This window comes from Nicotiana tomentosiformis, chromosome 3, assembly GCF_000390325.3.
Source record: "Nicotiana tomentosiformis chromosome 3, ASM39032v3, whole genome shotgun sequence".
NCBI classification, from domain to species: domain Eukaryota; kingdom Viridiplantae; phylum Streptophyta; class Magnoliopsida; order Solanales; family Solanaceae; genus Nicotiana; species Nicotiana tomentosiformis.
In genome coordinates this window covers 91,001,245-91,019,506 of record NC_090814.1, presented here as the reverse complement: position 1 = coordinate 91,019,506, position 18,262 = coordinate 91,001,245, and the positions used below count along the sequence as shown (strand labels likewise).

The following is an 18,262-nucleotide window of genomic DNA, read 5'->3' as shown; positions in this document are numbered from 1 at the left end:
AATATAAAACTTATTTATACTACCGATATATATAACTTAAGATGAAACTTCGGTAAAGTGAATATAGCTTGATACTCCATCCACTTCAAATTGAGTATTTACCGTAGAGTTCAAATACTTTAGTGCCCTTGCGCTTTAACTAGCCCTGTCTAGGACTTCCAACATAATGCTCCACCTCTATTAAAAACACACGAACTCTTTTTGTAGTGATTACTGACTAATAAGCTTAAACCCGAAATCTTTTTGGTCATGAGTATCTTTAATCCTGGTCAAAAAATTTACTTTGGCCATTTAGTAATTGTGTGATTTTACTTAATATAAAACATGATAAGTGAAATTTATTACCATAAATTTAATTTATTGAATGACTGCAAACATATTTGTTTTACATTTGGCTTCTAATAATATTATGCCTGATGCTTTTGTTTTTTTACTTCTTTTTTACAAGCAAAGAACAAGAGTCTTGTTTTAGAATGAAGCATCATTAACGTTTTGATTTAATTTATTTTCTTTTTGCTTGAGTATGAAGAATCAATTTCATAAATCACAATTACAAGTTAGGATGGATAAAATATAACTTTAAAGAGTACTACCGAAGTTACTGAACCACACAAACCAAAATCGAAAAGTCAAAAGTGAAACCACACCGAGTTTATTTCGATACAGTATTGGTATATCATTTTTAAAATCAAAAGCTGAAAACATTGAATCAAAATATTTCAACGCCATGCCAACCCAACCATCGAACACCCCCAAGAGATACATGACTAGTTAAATCAATAATCTAAAAGAGACAACTTAATGAAGTGAAACCTTACAGATGAGTTACATGTCCAAGAGATATATTGCTTGTCAAGAGATGGAGAATGAGAAGGGAAGCTGTTAGCGCCCATATAGAATTCGAGCTTATGGACCTAGTAAGTGTATGATAGATAGGAGACAGCATATATAAGGCAGTTATGAAAAAGGTATTCTTTAGGAGATAATTGAGGAGGAGATTAAAGGGTATCATGTTCGCAGTTAAGAGCAGCATAAAGAAACCAGACATTCAAGAGTAAAAGATATTTTTCATTCAAGGTATTTCTAAGGGTGTAGGTCCAAATTAAAACCACAAGGGCAACAATGCAAAGATATTGTGAGATTGAAACTGCGTCGAGCACCACCTTCAATAAGTCTCTTTTGACAACATTAGCATTCATGATCATTTCCTCCAGGAAGGATTCATCAAAGCCAGGTTGCATAAACAACTTTTCTCCATTTTTAATGGGTTGGAGAAGAGCTCTCCCACTGATGTTAGCCTCCATCTGTATCATACAACTCTACTCCACAGCATCTGCGAACAATTATTAAATGACAGTCAGCAATTTTTATTTTATTTTTATGAAGTAAGGTGTTTCATCAACAGGCATCAAGAAGATGCATTACAAGAAGCATAACTACAAGCAAAAAGATTTCTTCTCAAAAAAAAAAAAGCAAAAAGATTAAAGATAAATGTTAGCCCTAATACAGTGTGTCAGTCTAGCACAAAACAACTAACAAAGTCCAAAAATAAATGACAGTCAGCATTCAGGGATCCTAAATCATAATCACTCTCTTATAGTTTACACAACAAGTTAGAGATGAAAAAAGGGAAAACACAACAAATCATGCATCTAGCTTAGGATCTGGAGCCACGTAATATTTTAATCAAAGTTCGCCAATCTCCATTCACATTAGTTAAGTAATGATCACGCCCAACTATGCCTTATAAAAAGGACTAAGCGGTCGTCGCAAATATATTCCGGCTAATAAGTCCGGAGTCGAATCCCACAGGGAATTAACCCGCATAAATTCACGCAATCAATCTTTAGAAATATTTAAATAATAATTTAGATGTTTATTAACTAAATATTATGTAATGAAAATGCAATAATAAATGACTAACTACGAACGGTTTGTAAACAAGAATTGGAATGATCTAAGGTTGTGATTTCCCCTATTGTCGGAATCTTTTCCGCTACGTTTTTTATGAATTCGCCTAAATCTTCTCTATCGATCATGAGCATTATGAGTGTCGTAACACTCTCTCGAGTAATTACCATAATTTACTAGACATAATCTCGCGAATTACACTAGCTGGCATTAAGTACGGCTCACTCAGATCGCACCAAGGTTTTGTTATCCCTAATCCCACATTTAAACCCTTCGTATTGATCCCTCATATACGTTAGGAGTGATGTTGTTCAACAAATACCTAAATACGTTAGGAGTGATGTTATTCAACCGCATGAATAACATAGTTGAACAAATAGAGAAAATACTACGGCAAATTTATATTAACGTAACAAGAAAATCATCCTTCAATAGGTTCCATCAAAACCCTAGATTAGGAGTTTAGCTACTCATACTCATAGTAACAATATCTCAAATATTTTGCATAATTAAAGTACAAAGTAAAGATGAAAGGATGTAGAAATCGATGATTCTAACTCCCAACGGTTGATTCCACAAGCTATTCTTGCCTTCAGTTGCAAAAGTCCTCAAAAGTGGCATTTTTAGGTCTATTTATATGTGTATGAAAAGACCTAAATGTGTAGGCAAAGTCCTAGTCAAACCCGGAGATGAAATATGTCTTCAAAACTTGGACTGTGCACGCCCAGACCTGGCTTCGCGAGGCCTAACGCCTGGTGGACCTCGCCCCAGGCCTGGTGTCACCAAGTATAAAGCTTGGTCAATCTCGCTTTCTGCTCCGCCTCGCCAGGTCTCGCGCCCGCTACAAGCCTAGTGTTGCCAGGTATAAGGCCTGATCTAGGCCTGGCTTCACCAACTTCTCCTTTTTAACTGCTCCCGAGCACGCTTTCGACTTTTAAGTATCCCTTTTGTTCTACTTTCATCTCCAATTCACCTACACATAAAATGGACTTTATTACGAGCAAATAAAGTGTAATTTATCATTAAAGTGTATAAAATGCAAGGCGAATAGTGTGCTAAATCATGAATTATAGCCACACATCAATACCCCACACTTAAACATTGCTCGTCCTCGAGCAATCAAACTATACTTATAGATACAATCTATTAAGCAATTCCCTTAACTCATTACACCAAGAATATTTAAAATAGTCAAAGCACCAAGGTATAACATCCTCGCCTCAAGATTCGACTCACAAATACCATGACTTATTCATAATTCACTAACTTACTCTAACATGGAGGTCAACGACATTACCTTTCCTTTATGAATCACGTGCCCTCACCCAACAAAGAGCTCAGTTCCACAAACAATGAATTTTAAGAACGTGGGAACTCAAGATAGGAAAAATTCACTCGCTCTCAGAAATAACATTCACATGCCACAAATGATGCACCATAGGCTCTCCCGTAGTGTAATACTCTTCTAATCTAGTTCATTCAGTCTAAGATCAAGCAGGACTTTGATTGGTTGTAATGTAGGTTGCGGGTCGGGTAGGATACATTTGGATATAAGTGACTACATCTCCCTTAAGCACTTTAATACATATACTTTAACATTCAAGCCCATACTTATGTCAAACCAAAACTCCACCTTAACTTCACTTTATATTTTATATTAGCCCCTACTTATTTAAGCATCAGTATATCACTAGCCACCATCATCAAGAATTATTTTTCTTACAATACAACTATTTATATATTTTTTTTTCTTTTCTCTTAATCCAAGTGGCTTTTATTGACTTTTTTTTCTGAAACTGTGCACCTTTCTCCTTATTTTAATTGTTCCACTCAAAAGCCAGTCCACCACCCCACACTTTAACTTTTTCATAATTAATCACAATTCAAGTGCTCATGAGAGGTCAAAAATCGAGCCTAAGCGTCACAACCATAGTACTAACTATTCTCAAGGCATAACAAAGCTAAGAGATATTGCTACAATTAAAAGCATAGCTTCGTGGTTCCTACTCCTAAAAATTAAAACTAACTACACCCGGTTCAACTAAAAGCCCTTGAAAAAGAACCGCGGCCCAAAGAAAAACCAAGGGGGAATTACTACACTACCTAAAAAAAATCTTTTTGGTATTTTTCTCTAGACTTACTTCCCTTAAGAAAACTATCTAGGAGATCCATCGTTGGGAAGAGTCCAGTTATTTTATTTATATATATATATATATATATATATATATATATATATATATATATATATATATATGTATAATTTTTTATAACTAAAACAAATAACAAAAACAAATCACTAAACCCAAATCACTAAAATAATTATCTAACAAAAACGACACTTACTAAAACAACAAAAACAAACAACTACAAGTAATTTCTACATATCCCCACCCCACACTTAGATCATGCATTGTCCTCAGTTCATGCACAAATTGACAAAACAAGAAAAATGAGTAAGGTCCAAGGAAACTCCCTGATCAAATTGTGTCCTCATCCTATGAGGCTCTCCACTCTTCATCATGTGCTTCCTCCTCCTCATCATCATCGTCCTCATCATCTGACTGCTCCGGCTCGGCCTCAGACTGCTCATGAGTGTTGATATCCTCATCATCAGGGAGTCTGTAGCCATCACCTATCCCAACCAGCTGCTGGGCATGAGCATTGAGCAGGTATCGCTGCTCCAATAAGGTCCTCTCCTCAGATGTGGCTGGCCAACCCCCTATCCTCAGCTGCAAATCCATCATCCCATAGAGATGGGCCATAAAACTATCATCCTGAGCTTTGCGCTCAGCACATGTCAAAGATGTCATGGAAGTCTCTTCTTTCAGCCGGGGACTAGTGATGTCTGTTTGTCGTAGGGGCTGATCGATGGTGTGGTCAAACTCTGGCTCCTCCTCAACCTTTTCGTGTCTTAAGAACTGAGTTAGAAAATTGGCAAATGGCATTCGATTGACCTTTTTACTCGTTCTGACTAAAGACATCTGGTAGCGGATCAGATGACCCACATTCACCCTTTGACCCGTCATGAGGAAGTAGAGCGCACAGGTCCTCTCACGGCTAATGAGCGTGTCATGATTGCATGGTAGGAGCCGTGCATTTATCAGTTTAAGCCACAGTTGAGCCTCCGCCCTCATCTTCTTCTTGGGGAACCTCTTGTGCCGATTAGTTTTCTTATCCCGGACCCATGCTGCCGTAGAATCAACACCACAAAGTGTGTGTCTCAGCTCTCTATATGTAGGCCGGCAAATGAAGTGGTCCAATGGCTCCACGGGAACATCTAGAGCACCTAAAAATTTACATATGGTAGTGGCTGAAAAATCTATCAATCGCCCACGAATCGGTACCAGCTGTTCAGTATTCTGTGGATCAAGCATAGAATTCTCGGACTAGGTTGAGATTAATGTCCCCTATGATCTTGAATACATAGCTCAATCCCAAATCTTGAATGCCCCTCCAAATTGCCTGATACTTTGCTTTAAAGTTGCGTTCATGGATAGCTGCTTCCGGGTGTACATGTTTAGGCCTACAACGCCTGTAACAATCCTTAGTATACGGTGGTATGTTATTGATGCCAAACTCCTGTTGGCCTTGTGGTTGTTGATGCATGGCTGCTATAGCTGCCACAGCTTGTGCTCCACTTAGATTGGAGGAAGCTTCTCCCCTTTTTCTCTTTTTTAGGGGAGGTGCGGAGGTCGCCTTTGCTTTAGCCGGAGCAATGGAAGTAGCCTTTCCTTTGCCTGTGTCTTTTCTCGGAGGCATCTTCATTCCTACACAAGTAATCATTAATCAGTTAAAATTGTATTACACATTACACACATAGTGTTGCCCAACATTCCGAGGTTACTCAGACTTCACCTCATATTTTCTTAACATTAGAATCAAATAACAACACATGGGCTACCCGTGAGCCACCCTACACTTAAGATATTAACGTGGTGCCCGACCACCCAACACTAGTCTATTAATCCCGGAGACTCGGGCTCCAATGGGGACAAGGAATGCCATTGAGGCATTATAGCAAACACTTAGCATGCACTAGTGTCATGGGAGTGCTTGTAGAGGTGAGAGATTGCCTCAGCCTCCCAAATCGGCTTGGGAATTTCTTACTACCACTTGTTTACACAATAACAACACCATTCCTATGGGGTTCATGGGGTTGGGACACAGAAACACAATATTACAATGAAGAACAACCCCAAATTTTTGTGGATAATATCATACCTTCATCCAACTCGAAATGAGAAAGAAAGGAGATAAAAAATCATACATGAGATGTTGTAAGATGTGGGCTTTGCCTTTGAATTGTTGTTTCCAGTAAATGGAGGAGGAAGAAAAAATTGCTTTACTTCAATGTGGTTGGGATGGGGATGGATGGCAGTGTACGTGCGTGAGTGTTTTGTGAGGAGTGTAATGATTTAGGTTAAGGTTTTATTCTATGTTAGTTTGGGCGTTTAAGTTAGAGTCCAAGAAGGGAGGGGTTAAAATAAATAAGGGACAAAAATTAAAATAAGGTGAAGAAAAAAACTTAACTGGCGACGCCTGCCTAAGATCCCGGCCTTACCCCATGCGGCGCCAGGCTTAGCGTATGGTACACCTGGCCTTAGACCAGGCAACGCCAGGCATAGCGCCAGGTGTGCCTAGCCTTACGCCTCACAACGCGAGCTATGTCGCCTGGTTTCCTTCATGTGACGCTTAAAGCTCTGCTCGTCTCGCCTAAAATCACCTGCAAACTTGTTAGTACCTAAAAATGAAAAGAAAAAAATTCTAACTACACTAAAAATCAACTACGAATTAGGTTGCCTCCCAACGAGCGCCTCAGTTAACGTCGCGGCACTACGAATACAACATTACAATATTACAATGGGTTGCTTCCCATGAAGTGCCTGATTTAATGCCGCGGCACGCTGCAGATAATTGCACTTAAGGCTCGCTTATCCTTGGTGGCTCGAGCAAATGAGTCACCGACGCTACTTTCGCATCTTCCATGCCCAAATAATATTTTAACCTGTGCCCAGTGACCCTAAACGTGCGAGAGTCATTTGCTACAGCAATCTCTACAGCTCCGGTCGGATGAATCTCTGCCACACTAAATGGTCCTCACCATCTTGACTTTATTTTACCCGAAAATAACTTCAATCTTGAATTGTATAGCAATACCATATCTCCGGGTTTAAAACTCCGCTCAAGAATATTTTTATCATGCATCATTTTCATTCTCTCCTTGTATAATCTTGTGCTCTCAAAAGCGTGGTAACGAAACTCATCAAGATCGTGCAACTCTGTGACTCTACTTGTACCTGCAACTTCTATATCAAGATTAAGCTGCCTCAATGCCCACAAAGCTTTATGCTCCAACTCCACTAGTAAGTGACATGCCTTCCCAAACACCAATTTATATGGAGACATGCCAATCGGAGTTTTGAAAGCGGTACGATAGGCCCAGAGTGCATAATCTATCTTTCTCGCCCAATCCGTTCTTGTAGCATTCACAGTCTTTGTTAAAACACTCTTTATCTCTCTGTTCGAAACTTTCACTTGCCCACTCGTTTGTGGATGGTATGAGGTGGTGACCTTGTGGCGTACATCATACTTTTCTAACAACTTTGCGAAGGCTCGATTACAGAAGTTAGTGCTTGTGTCATTGATTATTGCCCTTGGAGTGCCAGTTCGGGTGAATATATTCTTTCTCAAAAAACCAATTACCCCCTTTGCATCATTTGTAGGGAGCGCTGCAGATTCCACCTATTTGGATACGTAGTCCACAGCTACGAGTATGTACTTGTTGCCATATGAGCTGACGAAAGGCCTCATGAAATTGATTCCCCATACATCAAACACTTCTACCTCCTGAATTGGGTTCATAGGCATCTCATGTTGGCGGGAAATATTCCCAGTTCGTTGGCATTCATTACAACCTTTCACCCATAAGTGTGCATCTTTGAACAATGTCGGCCAGTAGAAGCCCGACTCCAAGACTTTTGCAGCTGTCCTTACTCCCCCGAAATGACCACCATATGGTGACGCATGACACGCCTGCAAAATAGAAGATTGGTCTATCTCGAGGATACACCTCCGGATCATGTTATCAACACAAATCCTGAACAGATAAGGCTCATCCCAATAATACATGCGACAATCGCTAAAGAACTTTTTCTTTTGAACAGAAGAAAGGTCATAGGGGACAATACCGCTTGCCAGGTAGTTTGTAATGTCTGCATACCATGGCGCTACCTCAAGACTCATAGCTAGTAGTTGTTCATCCGGGAAGGTCTCCACAATCTTTTCCACGTCAACCTTCTTCTCTACTCCTTCCAGCCTGGACAAGTGATCAACCACTTGGTTCTCCGTTCCCTTTCGGTCACGGATTTCCAAGTTAAATTCTTACAGTAGTAGCACCCATCGAATTAGGCACTGCTTTGAATACTTCTTATCAATTAAGTACCCGAGAGTAGCATGGTCAATATAAACAATTACCTTAGAGCCTATCAGGTATGACCTGAATTTGTCAAATGTGAACACCACTGCTAGCATCTCCTTCTCGGTCACTGTGTAATTTAGTTGGGAATCACTCAAAGTTCTACTAGCGTAGTATATTAGATGCATGACTTTGTCTTTGTGCTGTCCAAGCACTGCTCCCACAGCATAGTCGCTTGCGTCGCACATCAGCTCAAATGGTTGCTCCCAGTCAGGTGCAACTATGATGGGTGTTGTCACCAGCCTCTTCTTCAATTCCTCAAAAGCTACCCTGCAATCATCAGAAAACACAAAAGGGTGATCTTTTTCACGCAATTTACACAAGGGGTTAGCAATTTTAGAAAAATCTTTTATAAATCTTCTATAGAAGCCGGCGTGGCCCAGGAAACTTTTTATTGCTTTGACGGACGTCTGTGGTGGAAGATTTTCGATCATATCAACCTTGGAATGATCTACCTCAATGCCCTTGCTCGACACTAGGTTCCCCAAGACTATACCTTCTTGTACCATGAAATGGCACTTTTTCCAGTTGAGTACCAGATTCGTCTCGACACATCTTTTCAACACTCTTTTAAAATTCCTTAGGAAATCATCGAATGGGCCTCCCACCATCAAGAAATCATCCATAAAGACCTCCATTATGTCCTCAACCATATAAGTGAAGATGGCCATCATGCACCTTTGAAATATGGCGGGTGCATTGCATAGGCCGAACGACATCCTCCGAAAGGCGTAGACGCCATATGGACAGGTGAATGATGTTTTCTCTATATCTTCCGGGGGCAATGGAGATTTGATTATACCCCGAGTATCCATCTAGAAAGCAAAAGTGGGACTTCCCCGCCAATCTATTTAGCATTTGATCAATGAACGACAAGGGAAAATGGTCTTTTCAGGTGGCCTTGTTCAATCTTCTGTAGTCCATACAAATTCGCCATCCCGTGACTGTTCTTGTTGATATCAACTCATTGTTCTCGTTTTACACTACAATCATCCCACCTTTCTTAGGCACACATTGGATTGGGCTGATCCTGTTGCTGTCGGAGATGGGGAAAATGATTCCCGCATCTAACTACTTTATCACCTCCTTTTTCTCAACTTCCTTCATATTGGGGTTCAGCCTTCTTTGATGTTCTCTGGAAGGTTTGTGTCCATCTTACAGTAGAATCTTATGCATACAGAAGGCTGGGCTGATACCCTTAATATGTGCGATGGTCCAACCAATTGCAGTTTTGCACTCGCTCAATTCCTGCAAAAGTTGTTCTTTCTGCACATCTAACAAACCAGATAAGATAATAACAGGTAAAGTTGATTTAGGTCCCAAGAAAGCATATCTGAGGTGAGGTGGTAACGGCTTTAGCTCCAACTTTGGTGGCTCTTCTATCGATGGCTTAGCTGGAGGAATATTTCTTTCTTCTAAGTGCAAAGGCTCAAATTCGAGCTCTCTTTTCCAAAACTCTTGGCCTTCAAGAGCCAACACCTATTCTGCCAAATCCTCTCCATTTACTTTATCTAAGTTCATGAGACAAGCTACTAGAGGGTCTTTAGCGTTCAAGGTTTCATCTTCCTCCAAAATTATATCCACGACTTCTATTAGAGAGCAGTTAGCAAATTTACTTGGTCGCCGCATAGATTTATGCACGTTGAATGTTATTTCTTCATCATTTAGTCTCATTTTGAGCTCTCCAGTCTCACAGTCGATTAAAGCTCTCCTAGTGGCCAAGAATGGTCTTCCCAAAATTATGGGAATCTTCTCGTCAACCCGACAATCTAGAATGGCAAAATCTGCTGGGAACACAAACTTCCCAACATGTACTAATACATCATCAAGGATACCAGGGGGCCTCTTCACTGTCCGGTCGGCCAACTATAGTAACATGGAGGTGAGTCTAGCTCTTCCAATGCCTAACCTTTTGTAGATAGCCAAGGGCATCGAGTTTATGCTTGCCCCCAAATCACAAAGTGCCTTAGCAAACACATAGTTGTCTATTGTGTATGGGATTGTGAAACTCCCTGGATCTGATAACTTCTCAGCTATGGGTCTTGTCACAACAACACTACATGTCTGAGTCAGTATAACCGTGGCCAAGTCTTGAAAGTCGAACTTACGAGACATCAAGTCCTTCATCATTTTTGCATAACCAGGCATTTCCTTTAAGGTGTCAATCAATGGAATGTTAACCTGAATTTGTTTCAACATCTCCAAGAATTTCTTATGCTACTCATCTTTCTGATATTTGGCCAATCTCTGGGGGGAAAGGTGCTGGAGGTCGATTCTTTCCTGTGATTTGAGTTTTATCTTGCTCAGGCACTGCTTCTACTGATGTTTTTTGTGCTACCTCGGTCTCCTTCGCAACCTCTTTTTCTTTGCTTTTGCTCTCTTGTGCATGTTGTACCGTCACCTCTGTCAATCCTGTTGAATCATCTATCTCAATGGGTACTGGCACAAGTGTTTCAGTAGGTCGACTTTCGTGAGCCATCTCTTGCACCAAATCTAGGTATCTACAATTTCGTAAACTCACAGCCATAAGCTGTTTCGGGCCTTGTTCTTTTGGATTGACTTGTGTGTCTGCATGTAATGTCCCTTGGGGACGATTGTTTAGAGCCATAGAAATCTGTCCTAATTGAATCTCAATACCCTTTATTACTGATTCATGCGAGTCTACTCTTTGTTGCATTTTTCCCATGGACCCAATCGGTTGTTGCAGCATTCTATTGGAGCTATCCAGCATTCCTTTAAGTTCAGTAAAACCATCATGTAGTCTCATAATCTGTTGTTGTTTAGGTTGTTGATAAGTCAGCTGTTGATTTTGCTGGTTGTAATCCTGTTGCCTTTGGTAAGGCACAACTTGACCCAGTGGCCGCATAGCTCCAGGATTGCTGTTGTTATTGTACTGCTGCTGCGCTGGTCTATATTGTTGATTATGTTGACCCCAATTCTGACCACCTTGCCTTTGTCCCCCATAGTTGGCTACATAATTCATATCTTCCTGATAGTGCTGGTTGTCACCTTTCGCACTCCATGAGCAAACATATGGTTGGTTAAAGCATGGTGTACATAAGCCCCCATTAGTTACGTCAACTATGTGAACCTGCTGCTTCTGGCATGATTCATAAATCTTCTTGGTGAGGATACTCATTTGTGTCATTAGAGTGGCTATATTCTCAGCTATGGAGTTGTTTGGGTCCAAAGCCACTGAGTGAACTACCGGAGTGATCGTAGAGGCTCTTGTCATCCATCCTGAGTTTTGGGCCATCTTATCAAGTAGGATCTTGCATTCTCCGAATGTTTTACTCAAAAATACTCCGCCTGCTGAAGCATCAACATTGGCCTTTAAGCCGTCAGCCAGTCCCATGTAGAATCTCTACCCCAACATCTGATATGGAATGCCATGATGTGGACACTTAACCAGTATACCCTTGAACCTATCCCACGTTTCTTGTAGTGATTCTGTTTGTCTCTACCTGTAGCTCAATATATCATCAATCCGTTGGGTAGTTTTATTGGGTGGGTAGAATTTATTCAAAAATTACTTGACTAATTCCTCCCAAGTAGTGATGGAGTTTATGGGGAGTGAATTAAGCCAAGTCTAAGTTTCTCTTGTCACCGAGAATGGAAACAATATCATCTTTATTACGTCCGGTGTCACGTTAGGTTGCCATTGCGTGACACATATCGACAGAAAATTCTTCAGATGCTGCTGAGGATCTTCAATGTGTGACCCTGAGAATAGTCCCTTGTTCGGCAACAAATGTAGCATATTGTTTGTGATTTGAAATGATTCTGCTTGTATTTGAGGGACTGCAATTGCGGTTGCCAGATTGTCGGTGGTGGGTTATGCCCAATCATATAATACTGCTTCTAGTACAAGAGGCACCACACCCTGATTGTTTGGTTCATTCACATTGTTTCTGTTGTTGATTGAATTTTCTATTCCGTCATCCATGTCTGGTTCAATTTGTTCTGTCAAGTTTTGTTGTTGTTTGCTTTTCTTGTTTGCACGATCTAGTGCCTTGAAAACTTTCTCAGGATCTGATAATGCTTCGAGCAGTTCACCAATTCTTGAGAAGTTTCTAGGCATGCACCTGTAACACCCAAGACTACAAACGTTAGAATTTCAATGTATTTGATTTAGAATGAAGAAAATTGACTACGCTAAGAATTCTAGCACTACTTTTAACTGCAATTAATAACACCGTTAATTCCCCGGCAACGGCGCCAAAATTTGATCACGCCCAACTATGCCTTATAAAAAGGACTAAGTAATCGTCGTAAATATATTCCGACTAATAAGTTCGGAGTCGAATCCCACAGGGAATTAACCTATCAACCACAGCTGCTAGATCCGCACAAATTCATGCAATCAATATTCAGAAATATTTAAATAATAATTTAGATGTTTATTAATTAAATATTACATAATAAAAATGCAATAATAAATGACTAACTATGAACGGTTTGTAAACAAGAATTGGAATGATCTGAGGTTGTGATTTCCTCTATTTTCAGAATATTTTCCGCTACGTTTTCTATAAATTCGCCTAAGTCTTCTCTATCGATCATGAGCATTATGACTGTCGTAACACTCTCCCAAGTAATTACCACAATTTACTAGACATAATCTCGCGAATTACGCTAGCTGGCATTAAGTACGGCTCACTCAGATCGCACCAAGGTTTTGTTATCCCTAATCCTACATTTAAACCCTTCGTATTGATCCCTCATATACGTTAGGAGTGATGTTGTTCAACAACTACCTAAATATGCACTTTCTCCTGAGTAATACATACTAAATAGGCACAACTAATTGAGGGCCCTTCAATCAACCACATAAATAACATAGTTGAACAAATAGAAAAAATACTACGGCAAATTTATATTAACGTAACAAGAAAATCATCCTTCAATAGGTTCCATCAAAACCCTAGATTAGGAGTTTAGCTACTCATACCCATAATAACAATATCCCAAATATTTTGTATAATTAAAGTACAAAATAACCTCCACTTCCAACCAAGAGGTTGTGAGTTCGAGTCACCCCAAGAGCAAGGTGGGGAGTTCTTGGAGGGAAGAATGCCGAGGGTCTATTGGAAACAGCCTCTCTACCTCATGGTAGGGGTAAGGTCTGCGTACACACTACCCTCCCCAGACCCCACTAGTGGGATTATACTGGGTTGTTGTTATTGTTGTTGTAAAGTACAAAGTAAAGATGAAAGGATGCAGAAATCGATGATTCTAACTCTCAACGGTTGATTACACAAGCTATTCTTGCCTCCAGTTGCAAAAGTCCTCCAAAGTGGCGTTTTTATGTCTATTTATATGTGTAGGAAAAGACCTAAACGTGTAAGCAAAGTTCTAGTCAAACCCGGAGACGAAATAAGTCTTCAAAACTCGGGCTGTGCACGCCCAGACCTGGCCTCGCGAGGCCTTAACGCCTGGTGGACCTCGCCCCAGGCCTAGCGTCGCCAAGTATAAAGCCTGGTCAATCTCTCTTTCTGCCCCGCCTCGCCAAGTCTCTCGCCCGCTACAAGCCTGGCGTCGCCAGGTATAAGGCCTGATCTAGGTCTGGCTTCGCCAGGTATAACGCCTGGCTTCGCCAGCTTCTTCTTTTCAACTGCTCCCGAGTACGCTTTCGACTTTTAAGTATCCATTTTGTTCTACTTTCATCTCCAATTCACCTACACATAAAATTGACTTTATTACGAGCAAATAAAGTATAATTTATCATTAAAGTGTATAAAATGCAAAGCGAATAGTATGCTAAACCATGTATTATAGCCACACATCAAGTAATTTTCAAGCAAGGTAAACACATTGCAGACACAAAAATTTGCATTGCATTTACGAAATAAAAAGAAGAAACCGAGCGACAAAATCTCTTTATTTTGCAATATCAAGCCTTTTCAAATCTTATAGATTAAAACATTTTACACCATCCAATTTCGTTTTACATCACTAACTCCTCTTAATTGGTAAAATGCACTCTTGGTATCTTCAGCTATGGAATAAGCCTCCATATTTTGCAATATCAAGCCTTTTCAAATCTGATAGATTAAAACATTTTACACCATCCAATTTCGTTTTACATCACTAACTCCTCTTCCATATTCACAAACAAAAAGGATCTGATTCAGTAAATAATAAAGTGCAAGTAAAATCAGAACAAGACTTCATGTTAGAAAGAGAAAGTTTTGAGAAGAAGAGTACAAGATCGAGATTTTGGAAACTCAAATTTAATACACGGGAGAGGACGAATCAGTGGGAAATATATTAAAAATAATAACAGAGAAATTTCATAATTTTTACCTACTTTGTGACATCTTGAACTTGGACGGATTCTTCAAAGAAAAATCTACCCCGATCTTCGCAATTTCTCTTCAAAATCTGTTTTTGAGAGTGGAAAAGGGGAAGGAAACATTCTGATTTGTGATTAGGAGGAGATTATGCTATAAAATTTGGTACTATAGAAGAATTAAGGAAAGAGAATAAAATAGAAAAGGAAAGAAAAGAAAATATTAAATAAGGAAAGTTTGTCGAAAAATTGAAAGAGGAAAAGTTGTATTCGCTGGTGGCCGGAAAGGATTTGACGAGGAGGAAGATTGGTAAATTTATTTGGGGTTGATTTTGCTGGAATTTGGGACCCGTTTAATCATAGATTTTGCCAAAATAAATTTGGATTTTATTTGGCAAATATATGTTTGGCCATTAATTTTGCCTACATTTTGGCAAAATCCCAAATTCAAAACCAGCTCAATAGCTAATTTTTGGCCAAAATATCACTATTATATTTTTTTAAAAATTACCCCAAATTTTTATATTTTATAAAAGAGCCCACAATTTATTATTTTGTAATAATATTATTTCGTCTTCTCGGTCATCTCATAGTGTATCATGTAATTTATTATAAAAATGATAATTTTGTACCAAATTTATTTATGTTCAGGACTATGATTTGCGATAATGTAATAAATGCATAGATAATGGTACTGTTGGGTATTTGTGATAGTTTTTAGAACTTGTGGGTATAAGTCATGTTTCATGTTTTTACAAAATAAATTTGGGAAATATGTTTTGAAAACTGATGTCCAAACACATTTTTATCTTCAAACCAAACTTCACCCAAATCAGATTTTTCAAAACAATTTTGGAAATTTATGACCAAACGCTAACTTGATTTATTGGGAATTTTGGGCCAATCTCATAATAGGAATTAGTGAAGGGGCATTTGCATATATATCGGCCAATTTATACTATATTACACAAAACTTTATAAAGTGTACCCGTTCAGATATGAAATTATTCAATCTTTTCGATACAACTTCAGAAATTAAATTTGAAATACTTATATCTTTCAACTACAACTCCAGAAATTCAAATATTAAGTAGTTCAAGCTCTTCAAAACAACTTCAGATTTCGAATATAAAGTTATTCTATCTTTCAATTGTAACTTCAGAAATTCGAATCTCAAGTAATTCAATTTTTCAGTACAACTTCAGATTCAAAATCTGAAGTTTTGAAATATAAACTTGTTTTTCGAATTGCAACAATCCAACATACGATTCAATACCCAAATCTACTCCAAATGGGTTTAAAATTGAAACATCATAAATAACAAATCCAATCATCAAATTGTTAAAACAACAAATTTAATAGATCCATTTTGCAACTAAGAAGAGGAAGAAGAAAAAATTCTAAACACAAAGAAGAAGAAAGCAGCAGTGAAGAAGAGAAAAATGTATGTATCTAAAGTTACTAAAAATTGTGTATCAGTTAATTTTTTTTTAAAAAGTGGGTACAGATCCAATCGGTGGCACAAAAGTTAGTGGCACATGAAAATTTTACAATTAAACATCAAAAGGTTTTGGCCTAGGAAAATATTTCGAATGTTATTTTAACTAAGATTCCACAATAATAATAATAATAATAATAATAATAATAATAATAATAATAATAATAATAATAATAATAATAATAATAATAATCAATAATTTTTTGCTTACATAAAATGGAAGGAGATTAATGTTTATATAAATAGATTATATATCAGTTATAACTTATTAAGCCCTAATTATCCTTATTTATACAAAAGACATTCCAATATGAGTAGTTACAAAATATGGAATCTTACAGAAATGTCTTAGAAAAGTCCCAACTTACCAATCTCTACCAAATAATCTTAAACTTATTGGAACTAGCCAAACACATATAAAAATTTAAAACCCAAAGAAATAAGGTTCTTTCTCTCCAAGAAGCACACATAAAGATCTCCTTCCATATTTTATAAGCGCGATTAGCAACATTAGATACAAAACGGAAATGAAATTTCATGGATGAGGTAGCAAATAAGGTGATGAAATACAAAATATTAAATATATATATATATATATATATACATACAAATATTCCAAAAATCTAACAAAAAAAGACTTTTTTTAATGGCTATGGTTGAGATTCATTGAAAACATTAGAGGTGGTTAGGACATATTTGGTATCAAAATTCGCAGTTAAAATATAGTTTAATTTTTTTTTCTGCGACACATCTATCACGCATGTATCTTACACGCAGGTATACATGGATATAAATGTGATACACATTTGATATAAATAAGATATATATGTGATATACAGTGTAATACACCTATTATTTTTTTCATATCCATCTTCTGCTTCGAATTTTCAATTCAAACCACAATAAAACTCCACCAAATCATCTCAAAATTGAGATTCAAACTTGAGTTTTTGACTAAAATTATCCCTTATCTATTGGAGTAGGTTCATTTTTGTCCTTCAAATATAACCCAGAGCATCTTTAATCCTTTAACTTTGCTAAAGTAGTGCACATTTGGTCTCACTAACAGAACCAACTTAAAAACTAACGAAAATGGCAAATTTTCTAACGATGATTGCCTGAAGCTTCTCAAATAATTTCCTTATGGGTTCTGTAAATTTGATTAGTTCAAAATAGTGATAACCCCACCTTTACCCAAAGAGTAATTAATGTAGGAAACATATATTTTTAAATTAACTATAATATGTAGAGAATTCATCTAACATTGCTCTCCTTCTTTCTTGATTGAGGAACGTTTTATTTTCTTCTTGCTTCTTCATTTCTTAGGTCAAAATAACTTATAATTAATGGTCAAATTTTCTAACGGTGATTGCCTGAAGCTTCTCAAATGATTTCCTTATGGGTTCTGTAAATCATTTCTTAGGTCAAAATTTGCCTACAACAGCAACAACCAATCTTTTTAAGCAGAAACTTACATATCAAAAAATATATCTCCAATCACTCTACTTTCTTGAGTTGCTTTCATATGGTCCTAGCTGACAGGCCCTCTTCTTACCTACAATTAAAAAAAAAAAATATCGTTACCGTATTATTAATATAATTAAATAAAGTGATATGTGTAATAAACTCATACCGGAAGCTTTACATGAACAGAAGATGCAGTAGGAAATGAGGATTCTTGTCGCACCATCTCATCATCATGAGAATATGGATACACGCGATTTAACTTGCAGGTTCTTTTGTTATAGCCTGGATTATGGCATAAGCTAAAATACAATTTTGTTTGCTTCCTTTTCATTTTTTGTCTACTTGCTCCAACTTCATTAGGCTCTTTTTTGCGAAGCTTTTGTTTTCTTCCTTTGGTACTTTGTCTTTCCAATCGTGGAGGCAAAGGAGGAACATTATTCAACTTAGGCCATATCTCTTGACCATTCATAGGTAGAATAGAAAATTTATAGATCGTTCTATAAGTTTCTACCTTATAACAATCATCCACATATGAATTAATGTCATCATGTTTAGTCCAAATCGCGACAATGGTATGCTTGCAAGGAATTCCTGTTAGATCCCATTTTCTACAACTGCA

General features: G+C 37.9%; 1 protein-coding gene across 4 annotated transcripts; it reads right to left on the bottom strand.

The window, feature by feature from the left end:
- Positions 1-674: 674 nt before the first annotated feature.
- Positions 675-15,116, bottom strand: LOC108947888 (uncharacterized). 4 transcript variants are annotated; one of them, XR_011414809.1, is made up of 2 exons: positions 14,693-15,116; positions 675-1,333 (listed from the first exon to the last, which is right to left on the bottom strand). XR_011414809.1 is itself a non-coding variant. In XM_070197242.1 (2 exons), exon 2 carries the CDS (start codon positions 11,739-11,741, stop codon positions 10,608-10,610), a length of 1,134 nt encoding a protein of 377 aa, XP_070053343.1. In that variant the 5' UTR covers positions 11,742-14,064; positions 14,693-15,116; the 3' UTR covers positions 4,223-10,607. The 4 variants fall into 4 exon arrangements, 2 of the variants coding, with proteins under 2 accessions (XP_070053343.1, XP_070053344.1); XR_001972483.3 differs by having other exon boundaries at positions 14,697-15,116; XM_070197242.1 differs by lacking the exon at positions 675-1,333 and adding an exon at positions 4,223-14,064.
- Between the last annotated feature and the right edge of the window lie 3,146 nt (positions 15,117-18,262).

Bases quoted from the DNA above. Each gene is read 5' to 3' on its own strand.
- LOC108947888 (XM_070197242.1), bottom strand. From the start codon at position 11,741: ATGGGACTGGCTGACGGCTTAAAGGCCAATGTTGATGCTTCAGCAGGC.